The sequence below is a fragment of the Polypterus senegalus genome, chromosome 3, assembly GCF_016835505.1.
Source record: "Polypterus senegalus isolate Bchr_013 chromosome 3, ASM1683550v1, whole genome shotgun sequence".
NCBI lineage: Eukaryota > Metazoa > Chordata > Cladistia > Polypteriformes > Polypteridae > Polypterus > Polypterus senegalus.
In genome coordinates this window covers 25,698,339-25,714,350 of record NC_053156.1, presented here as the reverse complement: position 1 = coordinate 25,714,350, position 16,012 = coordinate 25,698,339, and the positions used below count along the sequence as shown (strand labels likewise).

At 43.3% G+C, this 16,012-nt stretch overlaps 1 protein-coding gene across 1 annotated transcript in view; it reads right to left on the bottom strand.

Annotated features, from left to right (window-relative positions):
* Positions 1-14,037: 14,037 nt before the first annotated feature.
* The window catches only part of LOC120524942 (pleckstrin homology domain-containing family A member 3-like), a 47,403-nt gene continuing 45,428 nt past the window's right edge, over positions 14,038-16,012 (bottom strand). The window contains exon 8 of the mRNA XM_039746824.1: positions 14,038-14,929. Coding sequence (XP_039602758.1) covers positions 14,853-14,929 — 77 coding nt within the window. The 3' untranslated portion in view covers positions 14,038-14,852. The remainder of the gene's footprint in view (positions 14,930-16,012) is intronic.

The following is a 16,012-nucleotide window of genomic DNA, read 5'->3' as shown; positions in this document are numbered from 1 at the left end:
CAAAAACACAAATAATTTCATTTTTTATATAATTGTAAATAAATTTAGGCAACAAGGTGTCAATAATTCCTTCCATTAATTTTCCTGTGATGCACATTAAGCTTGCTGGCCTATAGTTGTTTGTATCTGCTCAGTCACCTTTTTTAAATAATGAGATCATTTTTGCCATTTTCCAGTCCTTCATAATTTCCCTAGTACGCGGTCATTCCCTAAAAATATGTGTCAAGGGTTTATATCTGTACTTGCTAGCCACCTTAAGAACTTAATCTTAATCTGAGCAGCTCTTCTCCCACAGCAATTCCCAAATCCCTCAGTCCCTATTTAGTAGTCCCTGTTACTGCTGAAAGGTTATCTACTTCTTTACATGTGAAGATCTCAGAAAAATGTGAATTTAGAACATCTGCTATTTCACTCTCTGTATTTTTGAATAGCCTTTTTAATCCTCCTGATGTACTTCACCTCCTCCTGACTGTTCTTTTACCCTAAAACAGTGGTTCATCACTTTTTTTTTTCTCACATCCAAAACCTTGACTCTTGTGTGTCTTTGCAACCTCTAATTGCCGCAGAACCGAAGCCAGTCATCATCCGGGTGCGTTGGGGTCCCCCATGGAGAATTGCCACCAGTTGTCATCCCATTGCAAGACTTTCTGAAAACCAATCACACCCCATTTGTCATTCAACAATAACAACATTTACTTATATAGCACATTCTTCATAACACCAATGTAGCTCAAAGTGCTTTACAAGATGACAAAGAGATAGTAATATGAATGAAAAACAAGAACGATTAGGCAATAATAATAAAGAATAAGTCACAAAGGAAAAAGGTTAAGGTCATATGGTTGGGAGGCCAGAAAAAAAAGAAAAAAAACTGTAAGACTGGAGAAAAGAATAAAATCTGTAGGAGTTCCAAGGCTAAGAAGACCACCCAGCCCCCAGCAGGAGGCCTAAACTAGGTGGGAGAGCGCGCTAGAACAGCATCACCTCATCTGACATCTAGCAGTTTATGTTAGACAAACCAAGTACAGCAAACCTTCACACCTGGGACAAGAGGGAGACACCGACATGCCCTTATGCTCAGGTAACGGGTTATTAGAACACATCCTCAGTGGCTGTCCACATGACCTGGTAGACAGCTGGTACTGTTGGCGACAAGACCAGGTGTTAAAAGCAGTGGTGAATACTGTTTCTTTGGCCATCCTCACCAGCAAGCGTCATCCCCAGCCTGGGGCAGTCTTAACAGCATCATACCGTGGGTCCCTGGGCAAAGTAGTGCGTTGGGGCCCCCATTTTGATAGCAAAACAGAAACATCATGGGCCCCAATGCTTCTCAGGACCCCGAACAGTGCCCATTGCACCCAAGGGTGTACTCACATTAGGCACGTTTGTTCCTACCGTGCCCAAGTGCAATACCCGCTGGCCTGCACGCACACTGTGTTTATTATTCTGGGCCCGGGTACACTTTCGTCATCACCATGCGATTTCATGTAAAGCCAAAACAAGATACAAACACGCTCTGCCCTCTTACAGATTAACTGAGTGTGCAGGATGGCATTTTGCTGTTAACCGTACTGCCCATACTAGAACATTATTTACAGAGACAAATGATGTAAAGGGAGGAATCTGTAACTTTTTCTTGCCAACTACAATTCATGCCCATCTGTAAGGTGAGAATAAAGACCTGTTTTTAACTCAAATGGTAACCAATGAACCAAGAATTGCACTATCTGACTTGTCGCATCCATTGACGTCATGTCTGTTTTCCGTGCAAATCCTACTGACCCATGCCTGGGCACACCTCTTCCAAGCAGGCCAGGGCACAGTATGGTTGGCCCAGCACAGAGCGATCACTCTAGTCAAACCAACTAGACTTTGGTGGGCTACATGTGGACAAATGTAGGCATGGAGCAAATTAGTAGTGTGAGTACACCAAGTGCATGTGCTAGCTTATTTTACTCCTTAGGCCAAGCTTATTAGCGTGCCAACTGATTGCTTGGTAGCCAACCTGTGTGGCTGGGTTAATGATCTGCACCCCAGGTGAATGGCTATTTGATCTTAATGATGGCGCCGGCCCTGAGTACAGCCTAAAATCAGTCCTTTTTGTTTTCAGGATTCACATGGTTAGGTTTGGGGCGGCATGGTGGCACAGTGGGTAGCGCTGCTGCCTTGCAGATAGGAGACCCAGGTTCGCTTCCTGTTCGTTTGCATGTTCTCCCCGTGTCTGTGTGGGTTTTCTCCGGGTGCTCCAGTTTCCTCCCACAGTCCAAAGACATGCAGGTTAGGTGCATTGGTGATCCTAAATTGTCCCTAGTGTGCATGTGTGCCCTGCGGTGGGCTGGCGCCCAGCCTGGGATTTGTTTCCTGCCTTGCGCCCTTTGTTGGCTGGGATTGGCTCCAGCAAACCCCCGTGACCCTGTACTTAGGATATAGCGGGTTGGATAATAGATGGACGGAGAGACATGGTAGGACTGGATGATGTTAGTCTCGTGGATAGCTGGGATACAATACTGAGTCTTGCCAACTCTACTAGTCGCGCTTATGACATTGTGGATCTTAGAAAATTTTTTACCAGCTTTAGCTTGCTGAATGAGCGCTCTGCAGAGGCGACAGTGGCAGGAATTGTCAACAGAATACGCAGACCGACGCATATATTTGGAAAGAGTCCTTCCAGTTTGTACTTTTTCAAGCGATTCAGCAGCTCCAATGGGCTCAGTTGGTTCTCTCCAAAATTTGATCGAGGAACAGCTGGCAGATGACTCATCTCCATTACAAGATTTTCACTGATATCAGCAGGATATTGATCTGCCAGTGATTTTGATTTTTCTTTCAGCTCGTCTGCTGGAATTGTTAGGTACTTCCAGAGGAGAGGGATTCGGCGGGAAAGCATGGAGGAGTAATCCAAGCCACAAGTTTGAAGCTAGGCATGAACACGTGAGAACACTTGTTGATCCTCACTTTTACAAGTTTTTGTTCGTTGAATCTTGAATGCACCCTATTATGCCACTCAAAAGTATTTTATCATTGTCATGGTCTTCTGTTGCTTCGCGCTCACTCAACGCTTCACAATCTTGTACGCGAAAGTCCTCGCGACGCTCTTTGTCTTAGTTTGTAAGGACGTCTCCTTCTCAAGATAACGACACGTTTCGGGTTTCGTGATGTTTCTTTGTATTAGGCTCCTTTGGCACTTGTTTAGTTTCTCGACTGTTCACAACAGTTCGCTTTGTCCGCTTTCCCGAATTTGCGGAGTCTCAGAACGCAGCGACTACGTGACGTACTTGTTTACCGGCTGACGACTTTTTTCTCGCTGCTCCCGGAACCCCCTCCTCCTCGTCACTTCCCACCGAGCGGGGAATACCCTTGTAGAGCACGTGACTTCTCTCCCTGGGCGGCCTTCATGAATGTCTCTTACGTCGTAAACTGTTGACCGCTGCTAAGTACCCTGCGACCCACGTGCCTTTTTAATTTTGAAACTAAACAGACTTGCAAAATTTTAAAAAACACAATAACAATTAAATGAATTAAATAAATAAATGCCCAAATTAGAATAAAAATTATGGGGCGCGTTGGACTTTATGGACCCCCCTGAGCTTCATAGGCCCCCGAGCGATGTACCAGCTGCACCCCGTCTCCTCGGGCCTGGATAACCCTCCTACAACCCTAATCTTAAGGGTCCTAATGTTAATCTTAGTCTAATGCAATGGATGTTACATGTGAATTTCCCCTTGGGATCAATAAAGTATCTATCAATCTATCTGACTGACACTGACGTCGTTTCGTGATGTTGGGGCATTACATGACTGACCTCATAGGTACTGCGGTCTGAAATTACACTTTGTTGGCGCTAACCGTCACGCCACCGTACCCACCGTGACAAGCTCGATCAGTTGTATTAAGCTGGTGCTTTATAATGGCGGCACCGGGACATGCCGTGCTGTCGTATTTATCTGCGTGTTTTACGGCCACCTCGCCTATAGCGCATATTTTCTTCTTGTTGGTGGAATTCTCTGAAAGTGCGCCATATATAGATGAGGTTGCTTTATGGGCTGTTGTTAAGTATATGTTCCCTGTTGTTAAATGTCTTTCAAGGAGCTTTATATTTAAAAAAACGGAAGTTTACTACGTATTTTTAGGTCGCTGTTTAGGGTCTCTCTCTCTCTCCATTTGTACGCCCGTTATGGTTAAAGAGCCACTGGATTCCGAGAGGAAAACAACAAAACGTCGACTCGAATAAAATAACATCGTAAAGTCCTGATGTGAAGCTCGGCTCGGATTAAAGCCGTGCCAGTAAATCACTAGAGGGGCAGACCGCCGTCAGAACTCACCATGTCAAAGGAAACCTCGCAGAAATGCTTACTTTACACACAGAGGAGCCGCGCCGAGCCTATAAATAACAAGGGGCTCCCGTCTAATGCTCTCGCGCTGACGTAGCGCCCAACTCGCGCTTCCCACTAAAGACTTCCTAGGAACATTTTTCTTTCTTTTTTTTTTCAATCCATTTAACTAACAGACTGGAAAAGCGAGTTAGCGCAGCTGGCAGAGCCTGTGGTGCGTGTGGTTATTCTGAAGTCCTCCACCATGTGGCGCCAGCGCAGCCCCCAAATCCGACCAGAGCGCTTCCCCATAAAGCGAAAATGAGGCCGCAGCTGGCAGGCTGCGTGCTGCCGCGGTTTCGGTTAAAAGTTTATTTAATATCCTGAAGAAATTAAAATAACTCTTGTGGCAGGCAGAAATAGAAAGGGGGTGCTGAAAGTAAAATAATAATAATAATAATAATATTCACTTGATAGGCTTCCAAAAGAGACTTTTTTTTACTCTGAAATATTCCAATGTGTTCAAACAGGAAGGCTAATATTGAAGTTAATGCTAACGGTATTAAGATCAAAAAGTTATAGTTGGGATGTTTGCGGCTTTGGCGGAGTCGGGGGAGAGGGGGGTTTGTGTGCGAGTTTTTTTTTTTTTTTTGGTATTTTCCTCTTGGAGGGGTCTCCATTTCTTTGTACCGGAACATTAACCATAGAGGCAAGTGATTGTCATCTAATGGGATTCAAATTATAAAAAACACAACATTTTATCCAGCAGCCACACAAGGAAAATCCACGTAAAGCAGAAGGACCAATAAAAACAAAATATCACCGAGAACTGAATAATACACAGTAAGGAGTCGTGATGAAGACCCTTTGAGAGACGCTATACAGAAATACAAGTCCCTTTCCTTGGCTGATAAGAGCATCTTTTGTATGTAAGTACGATCTGAAAATATGACTAAGAAATTAATAGCAAGTAATAAGGAGTCAGGATGAAGAACCTTTGAAAGGCGCTATACAGGAGTACAAGTGCTCTTCCTTTGCTGATAGGAGCATCTTTTGTATGGAAGTGTCTATGATTTTAAAATATGACTAAGAAAAGAATAGTAGTCTGCAATGAGTCATGATGATGATCCTTTGAAAGGTGCTATACAGGAGTACAAGTTCCTCTCCTTTAATGATGACAGTTATCCTTTTGTATGGAAGTACCTATAATGTTAAAATCTATCCATCCATCCATTATTCAACCCGCTATATCCTAACTACAGGGTCACGGGGGTCTGCTGGAGCCAATCCCAGCCGAAACAGGGCGCAAGGCAGGAAACAAACCCCGGGCAGGGCGCACACACACACACACACACACACTAGGGACAATTTAGATTCACCAATGCACCTAATCTGCACGTCTTTGACATGGGGAGAACATTCAAACACCATGCAGGGAGGACCCGGGAAGCAAACCAAGGTCTCCTAACTACAAGGTAGCAGCGCTACCACTGCGCCACCGTGCCACCTAATGTTAAAATATTACTAGCAATTGAATAAAACACAGTAAGGAGTCGTGATGAAGACACTTTGGAAGGTACTATACAGAAATACAAGTTTCTCTTTTATCGTTATAAGTTATATTTTGTATGAAAGTCCCTATAATGTTAAAATATGACTAAGAAATGAACATCAATCAGCAATGAGTCATGATGAGGACCCTTTGAAAGGTGCTATATGGAAATACACATTTCTCTCGAATATCTTTTGGATATTTGTTTATTGTGAATGAATACTAAAACATGGATGGCATGGTGGGGTACTAGCTAACCTCAAAACCCCAGGGTCCCAATCTGGTCATGAACCCTGTGCAGCTTGCATGTTCTCCCTGTGCATCTGTGAGTTTTCTTTCTGCTTCCTTTCCCGATATGTGTCTACCTAATCGAAATTGACCTTTTAAATGGGAGTGGTCACCGTGTTTGGACAGGACAGCCCACCCAGGGTTTGGTCCTGCTTAGTGGCCAGTGCTGCAGGAACAGGCTGTGCACCCCCTGTGGTGTTTAATTAATCAGAAGAAGCAAGTCCAGAAATGGAGTATGCAAAGAAGTAGAACAAGTTACAGAATTGCTGATTGATTGATTGATTTCTTGATAAATTATCTAATTCTTTGATTTTCTCTGATTGACTGATTGATTGATTGATTGATTTCCAGCTTATCCATCTGTCATACAAGCCCAGTGCAGAAGATCCACATAGAATGGAAGTATCTATAATGCTAAGACACGACTAAGAATTGAATAATAAGCTGTAAGCAATCGTGATGAAGACCCTTTGGAAAGGCGCTATACACAAATGCAAGTTCCATTCCTTTACTGATAAGAGTATCTTTTGGGATTTATTTGATGTAAAGGAATGCTAAACAATGGATGGCATGGTCTGGCATGAACTGGCCTCAAAATTCCTGGGTCCCAGTCTGGGCACGGTCCCTGTGGAGTCTGCATGTTCTCCCAGTGTCTTTGAGAGTTTTCTTTCAGTTTTCTTTCCAAATATACGCATGCCTAATCTAAACTATTTTTTTTAAATGGGAGTAGTCATTGTGATGGACATAACGGCCCACCCAGGGCTTGTTCCAGAATGAGTGCCCACTGCTGCCTAGATGGGCTCTGTGATCTTTAACCAGAAGAAGCAAGTGCAGAAAAGGGCATGGCATGAATAAAAGTTGTGGGGCTCCAAGGCTCTATACCATTCAGTGATTTTTATACCCATTCAATCCATCCATCCATCCATCCATCCATCCATCCATCCATCTCATTCACCTGCTTATCCAGAGCAGGGTCTGACATAAGGCAGGAACACTCCCTAGTCCACCCATTCAATGTTTTTCATATTGTACTAACTTTATTAGAGGGTCTCAGGATGATGGAGGCTTAGCAGAGAACAAAAAGCAAGCAGCTACCTTGGACAGGATGCCCGTTCACCACAGGGCACTTCCAAATCCTCATAAAGACTCAGTCTTACCAAATCATCAGATATGAAGACATTTTTAATGCAGAATGGTGGAATGGTGGGGCAGCGTGACTCTATTTCGAGTCCTAGTTGGTGTGGCCCCTGTGTGGCTGTGTTGCCATTTTTCCCGTTTCACTCCAGTTCTCCTCCTCCTGTAGTCCACATTCATGCCAGTCCTAAGCTTATGCTGTCTGTCTGGGCACGTGTCATTGTGCACAATCTGCTACCATTTCCAGATGTTGTTCCTGATGCCCTCAGTATTGGCGCAGTTTCTGGCTTTTGCTTACGGCGGAGGTTCCTAAGCTGGATTTACTAAGGGGGCCAAGAAGAGTGGCATGAACCGACACTGGCATTTACATCCAGATACCTAGGGTGATGACCCCCAACCACTGCCCCACTTGTGTTTTCTTCTGCGTATTGTATTGTATCGAACCCCTTCTATGTGTGTATGTGTGTTTTTTCTCTTCCTTCCCATAAAGCTGTGACTGGTGGAGCACCCAGGCAGAGTCTGCACAGGTCTGGTCATTGCCCAGGTGGAGCTGGAGATTGTGGAGTTGACTTGGGAATCTGGTGAGGAGACCAGCTAGGCACTGCGATGGTCCAGGTCAGCTCCACACTCCCTGGGTGCTCCTCAGAGCCTCCAGGACCCGAAACGGTTGATAGTCATGGGCCAAGATGAGGCGGGCAAATGAGGACACACAGATGCACCTCTGTCTCTTTTCTTTTCATTCCTGTGAAGCCCTGTGTCCTTGAACCCTTGGCATGTGCTTAGTAATGGGATTCCTAGTAGTTCATAACTGAGATGAAAGCAGATGTACATGAGATATTGACAATATAGACTCTTTCAAATATCATAAATAATTTTGTTTATGAAAAAAACAGTTACTGTGCAAGAGCAGAACTACCGAATACTTTAAAAATTGGGTATCATGCAAAATCCAATCAACGCTCAAAGCAATAAATACTTGACGCACTAAAAACGGTGATACTGTTTACACTATTTACACATTGTGTACTTCAGCAGTCTGCAGGACTGAAAGAAAACGTAAAGAGAAATAAAAAGGTTTCTTCGATAACCCACTGCAAGACAAACGTTCTTTCCAAAGTGCAAACTTAAAAATGATCATATTTACAAAGTTCCTCGTAAAGTTCACCAGCACAAACTCTGGTCATGACCCTCCACTCTATATGCGCTCTTGGTAGTTCTCCCCGTGTGTCTTCTCTCCATCAGCATTGCCACCAACTAAACACTACAATCTTGATTCGGCCCGATGACCGACACTTCTCTAGCACTCACCCCCTTTTATTATACGGTCTTAGGCTCTACAGCGGCCAATTGCGAGTGACACACTACGGTATCCCCTATTCTAATTCACGTAGCTTGCTAGCTGCGTCTACGTCTAGTTGACCTCATAGACATAGAATTACTAGACACCGCATGACCAGCAGCATCGTACGTCAACGTCACCACCATATTGCGAGTGGCACTGATGTGGAGTGAAGTAATGGATAAAGATGCCTCATGCAAGTGCTGCTTGGGATTGTATAAACCGCTGTACGCTCCAAACCAGATACCGGTGGATTACATCTCGCAGGTAAGGCTGAACAATTGTTTGGTTATATTTGGCCATTAGAAAATCCCGTTTTATAATCTTAACTTTAGCTACGTCAGGCTAAGCTAGCAAAGCTATGCATTTATGTGCTCAAGTGAGTCTCCAAACAACGTTTTGGCTAAGCGTATTTAGTCACGAACTATGTAGATTGTTGTTAGCTGTTAACATTTCTCTAAAGGTTTACCAAAGAAATCCACCTCAGGAAGCAGTGGGCGGTCAGGTAGCCCTTAGACGGGATTTTGAGAAAGCTGTCCTGTGATGTGTGCCATGCTAGTTTGGTAACAGATGCTCTACCGGCATCATATGATCAAAGCTACCACTTGCTCACATTAAAAAACAAAGGAGGTTTGATGATTCTTTCTTAGGGTCCAGTCACGGTGGTCAAAGTAGCTGAGAGTGTTATCTGACAGTCGACATGAGAGCAAGCTGTCAGTGTATCTTTGATAATTCAGTTTGTTCGGGCTGAGGTTGGTTCAGATGATGTGTTTTTTTCTCAAGGAGCACGTCGAGGAAACACAGTTTGAAATTGACAACCATCATTTTATGCTCATGTCTTTAGTTGTGGCTGTCTTCCACAAACTAAGGCTGCACCATATTGCCAGACTCTCAAATTACAGGATCTGAGTGAGCGAGAGGAGTGTAAGTCTGGAGGAGATCAGTGAGGCAGAGGGGAGCTTTAAATGTTCAGAGCGGTATTTAGTATTGTATTCTGTAGTTAACAGGGAGCTAGTGAAGTTGAGAGAGAATCAGTGTAGTATGTTCAGTGGATTTAGAACAGCAGGTTATTATCCTGGCAGCAGAATTTTGAAGAAGTGGATAAGTTTTTGTGGGATGCCAGATATAACAGCATTACAGTAATCAATACGTGAGGTGACTCGGGGATTAACCAATACTGTTTCGGAGACGCTGTCCGAGAAATGTTACTTATTGGGAGGATTATATAATAATAATTATTATTATTTCATAATTGTCATTATTAGTGTATAAATCTGTGAAAGGCAACCTTTTTCAAATTGCGGCACACTAAGTCCAAAAATTTTCTTTCGCGTCGCACCTGAGGGACTGCCCATAAAGTCGTGACGACACAATCTATGGACAATCGGCAAAAAACAGTTACAAGTGTGAAAGACATTTTATTAATAAAGGAATCAAAGGATACATCTTAAGTTTAATTAATGTGAACGTTGAGATTGTTTTTCAGCACATATGAGATAGATGCGAGGATCAATTTTCGAAAGACAGACGCGCATTTCCTTGTCGATCATTTGAAGTCTCTCGCGTTTCTTAGACTTCATTCCCGTAAGTGCTGGAAAACCTTGCTCACAGAGATAAGAGCTTCCAAATGGTAACAGTGATTCGACGGCCTTGTTACTGAGTTTAGGAAATTTGCTGCTCAAACACAACCAAAACTCTGACAGCTCCTTTTCAGCGAATAATCCTTTGAAAACCAAATCGTTTCTTAAATCAATTAAATTTTCTTCCCCCTCTCCTTCAAAATTTTTAATTTCACAGTCCATGAATGGGATGACTACCCATTCCATTTCCGAAGCTTCCAGATTAATAAAATACTTCACAAAAGATGATGATAAAAACTTTAAAGTTTCTTCGATTTCTTGCTTGATAAGGAATTTTAAAGGATTCTGGTCAACCGTCGAAAAAAATGCAAAGTTTTACCACAAAGAACTGGAAAAGGTCACTGAGTTTACAAAGTTTACTGTGTTGATCAGCGGTGTCAGAGCGAAAATAAGGTTAATTTTTCCATAGTAATACTCAGACGATTAAGTGGTGAGAACTGCAGCTACAGCGATACTCTCTCGTCGGCAAGAGCCGAAATGTAACGTTCGTATTTTCTCGTTCTATATTTGCTCCACCTTCTTCTATCCATACAGTGAGCGAGATCTTCTAACAACGAGACTTTTTAAGTCTCACGAGATGTGTTTTTGACACCGCTGGTGTTGATATTATGATGAATGGTGAACAGCGAAAATTTTACCTTGCATTCAAAATAAATACATTTGTTTATTTAACAATCTGATTAACCGTTATCTGTTTTTCCAACATAAAATATATATTTTAAACGTTATCTTTTTAATCAACCAAAATTTCAAATACATTAGCAATTTTAAATATTTTACAAAAGTTTTTATGGTGTCCCTAGAAAATTCCACGGCGCACTGCACCGGTTGCCCGACAATGGTTTAAATGGCACAAACGCCACTCGCAATATGGCGGATTCGCTGAAGTATCGTGTCAACTGGGCAACACAGTGAATGCGGCGTCTACCTATATATGTCTATGGTTGGCCTCCCCAAAAAATACAATGAAGCTTGTTACTTGCACGAGCGTGCACATGTGCTCCCGCTTTACCTGCAGCTCTACCCGCGTGCATGTAACACAGGGCTTGTTTGTTCAGCAGGCCTCTGCTCTTTCCTGCGCGTTAAGTCGACTTCTCTGTTACGCGCCTGCCACGTACCAGGGGCCTCATGTATAAACAGTGCGTATGCACAAAAATGTTGCATACAAACGTTTCCACATTCAAATCGCGATGTATAAAACCTAAACTTGACATAAAGCCACGCACATTTCCACGGTAGCTCATACCCTGTCGTATGCAACTTCAGCGCTCGGTTTTACAAACTGGCGGCACTCCGTGTCAAAGCAGTGCTACTGTTCCTGAGTGGTTATCCTTTCTTTTCCAGACACGGCTTTATAAATACACTGAAATTAACCGCATATTGTTTATTAGTTTAATGCATCTGATTGTAATTAACCAGTAACAATATAATGGTCCACAGAATGGTCAAACTATTCCAAATACCATAACTGCTTTAGTGTTGTTACCCTCACTGCAACTTCTTCTTCTTTCAGCTGCTCCTGTTAGGAGTTGCCACAGCGGATCATCTTTTTCCATATTACTCTCACTGCACCACTTGGAGTATTTATATCACTGTATCTGAGTGTGAATCACAGCTGTACAGCAGCTGATCGGAAAGAGAATTATTGGTATACAGCATCAAGCACACGCTGCCTCAGCCATGCTGTCTATTGAATTGCTCTCATCCGACCAACATTTCAGAGCCTTTCCTGTACGGACCTCACGGTTCAGAAACAGTTTCATCCCAAGAGCTCTAAACGCACTCAATCAGTCCATCAAGTGCTCCTTGTAGAACTGTTTGTACTTATAAGTACAATCACCCCACTGTAAACTTGCGATACAGTTATAATATTGCACAACCTGAGCCACTTTATAAAGCGCGTATTTACATTTGATGATGATATCATTTTGAAGGTGCAATGCAGCAAAATATGTTTACTATACTATACAGAAATAACTAACTTCATTTAAATAATCTATATTGTTAATAATTAAACATGTAAAGACATGGTGTCGCTGTGCTAGCAAGGAGCTGGAACTTCGTTCATGGATTGATCCTACCTCACGCTGTATTCTTGCTTGTGCTGGCGCGACACTGGAAGGATAGATGGATGGAATAATTAAAAATGTACTACGAAGATATTTGAATGTTCCTTAAAAGTTTTGAAGAATAAGCGGTCTCAGCTTACAGATGGCTTACCGTCTATTACAGAGCTGATTGTGTGGCGATTGGGTATTTGGAGAAAGAAAAGGAAGGACAGAAATTGAGGGTTAGTACATTTGAAAGAGACAGTACTGCAGCAATAAAGTATTTCATCAAAGGTCGTGCACGGCGCAGCAAGCATCTTGCGTGAGACATGAACAATCACTGCGCCACCGTGCTTTCATTCCAATCATCATGAAAATGATATCACGTATACATCTCAGTATTTTAATTATTCAGAGAGCTGTAATATCACAGAATGACATGATAGAACAATGATGCCTCAAGGCCCAGGGGAAGGCAGGGACTGTTACTATTGACGTCAAATTCTGGTTTGACCAGCTCTATCAGTTTTTCACAAGGAAATATGAAGAAGAAATAACTTCAAACGAGTGATAAATTCCAAGTGGGTGGCCGTACCAGGGAACATTTTTAGTCATCAGCAAGCGCAGCCTTAGTCTTTTATATTAAACAGAAGGCAAATCAATGCACACCCATCTTAGACTTACCAAAGGCCATATAATAGAACTAATAACCCGGCCAGTGCCCCCCAAGTCTTCAACTGAATTCTTTGAAGTAATCATTTTCAAAACAATGTGCTTTGTTAAATCTTATTTTTTAATTTTTTTACAACTTTTTAGGGTTTCACTTATTTACAAAATAAGGCAGAATAATCACTGGGATGAGGTTCTTCTAAATGGAATTTTCTACTGCTCCATCCTATGGAAACAAAAGTGATGCCCCCTCTAGTGATGGGGCTAGCTGTCATATTGACTTGTATTGGCCCACTGACGGCGCTCCAACATATAGCGGTCCTACTTCAAAGTATTCTGAAAGAATGACGCATGGACTCAAAGTGGCACGGCCTATAGTGACATGTCATCTTCAGTCCTTGGCTGGGGTTGCCTTCTTTGTAGTGTCTGCTTGTTCCCCCTGGCTATGTTTGGGATTCCACCTTTAATCAAAACATGCGAGTGAAGGCGTCTGCATAACATCCACAAGAAGAGGCCATGCCTGATGGATTATGCAGTACAACAACTTCTTTAGCCGTCAGTCTTGTCAGGTCTGCACTGCTACAACCTCTCACTGGCAGGGGTACCGGTGTGTGCCACCAAGCCACTGCAGATGGCTCACAATACAGTGGCGACTCTGGTTTCCAACCAGCTGAGAAAGGTACATGTCCCTCCTCTTTTTGGGTCCCCGTAGCAGCACACACTCACTTCCAAGCCTTCATTCCTGCCTATGGAGTAGTCAACGGGTCAGCACCTCTGTACATGGAGAAACTTGTGAGGTCCTATGCTTCTTCTTGCCCACTCAGGTCTGCTAGTGAACGGCGTCAGGTGATACCACCCCTGTGTGGCATCAAATCTCAATCCAAACTCTTTTCAGGTGTTGATGGGACAAGCTGTCCACCTCCATCTGAACTGCTGATTCCTTCACTGTGTTCAAGAAGAACTCCTTGCTCTGTGAACATCTCTCTAAGTGACAATGGCTTTGATGTGACGTTCATAGTAGCAAATAAATCTTGTGTTGTTCTTTTTGGTTCGAAGCTCTTCTTTTGTGATGATCAACGTCGTACCCTTGTCCTGTATCACTTGTTCTCTGATGTTTTACTGATTATGTGGACATCATTTGTAAGTCGCTTTGGACAAAGGCATCTGTTAAGTGAATAAATGTGGTCACACACATGCGTGTGCGAGGCAGTCTAAGGGTTTAGCTGTGGGTAAGCAACAGAGACTGGGGTTGATGACCAGCACTGATGCCTTTCCTCCCTTTTCCACAGACCTTCAGAAGGAAAAACTGATTTAAAAAACTCCACCCAATTCTGGCTCCAGACCACACCCCACTACTGACCTCACTTCCCTTCCTATCCCGCCTCTTCCTGCCAAGAAAATATAAGAATGAACCCACCACTCATCATGACTACTCGTGACCATATTTTGTTGGTAGCGACAATATATGGGTGGACTTCCCAAACCTTTATAATTGTCCTCTTCTCTTGTTTACAGTGGAAATTATGTGAGATGGGCCGGCCTCCTGTCCAGCTGTGTCTCTGTCCGTTCTGTCTCTTAGGTTCAGAAAAAGGATGAACGATGGAAAAGAACTTTGTGGACGTCTGCACTTTGAAGAGGAGCTCAGTAACACCTTTGGACTCCCTGGTGTATCTATGAGTAATGAAGTTTGTTTAAGGCAAACCCACGACTGACCCAAAGTGAGTAGACAAGGTGTCCAGAGCTGACTCAAGTTAGGCACTGAACTGCTCAAGTTCTAATTTCCAATGAAGCAGTCAGTGAGGAGGCCATGAAGAATGAGATGGCACTCTAGCACCGTTTGCCCATCTTCACGAGTAATAACCACAAGTTGTCTTACGAGCAGGGCAGCAGTCCATGTTCATCTGCACTCTCTGGCACTGGGGAGGATGATGAGGGAAGGAAGTCTTTTTCTGCAAAACACAAATCACGATACACACCATTAGACCTGAATAGAAAAAAACTGGAACTGCATACAGTCTGGCCAGCTGATTGAACCATTTGGACTCCACTGCCACCCCGCTTGTGGGTTCAGAGACAAACTGAAGGGCCAATGTGTGCCCATTTAATGGAACAGCCTCGAATTTCCCTCTTCAACATTTTCCAGGCTTTTACTTCTCGAATACGCCCTGAGATTTCCTTATGACCTTGAACCTACAGTATCTTAACTCTTCTAAGAGACCACTGAAAGCACCCCCTCACTTTCTTCACTCATCCATTCTGAACCTGCTTAATCCAAATTTGCATTTTAGAAAGTGAAGAATTGTGAATCTGGAGGGCACCCAAAATCCTAGTTCTGAACCAGGGGTCTTCTTGGAGTCCTTCCCTCTATGATCTAGTTATGGATATGTTGAGTCATGGGGTAAAAGACCAATCCCCCCGCCTGGTGCAGGCTTTGTGCGGAGGACATGGTGTTTTGTAGCACCAGAAGAGAGGAAGTTGAAAGAATGGGAAAGGGGGAGATGAAGGATTGAAAATAAACAGCAAGAAGAAGAAGAGGACAGAATATATGAGGGGCAATGGTGATCAGGAGTCTGACGTTAGCTTGCTGGGAGAGCCATTGAAAAGGGTGGATAAGTTTAAATATGAAGGATCAGTGGTAGAACAAGATGGAAAACTAGAGATGGGGATAACCCATAGACTGCAGTGTGGATGGAACAATTGGATGAAGGTCTCAGGAGGATTGTGTGATCGAAGAATTAAGGAGAAGGTTAAAAGATCAAGTATTTAAGACACTGGTGAGACCAGCAATGAAGTATGGAGCTGAGACATGGGCAGTAAAGGGAGTACAGCAAAAGAAGAAGACGTGAGATGTGGTAGGCATGAGAATCATGAGATGGATGTGTTAGGTTAGGTGAGGAACAGGCACTGATACAGCACATTACCACACCCACCACACGACGAACCAACTCAGGATCCCAGATTAGGACCCGAATGCAGCTATTCAACGGGTGACACCTCAGCATCATACTAGTTCACAAGGAATGGAACCAGTG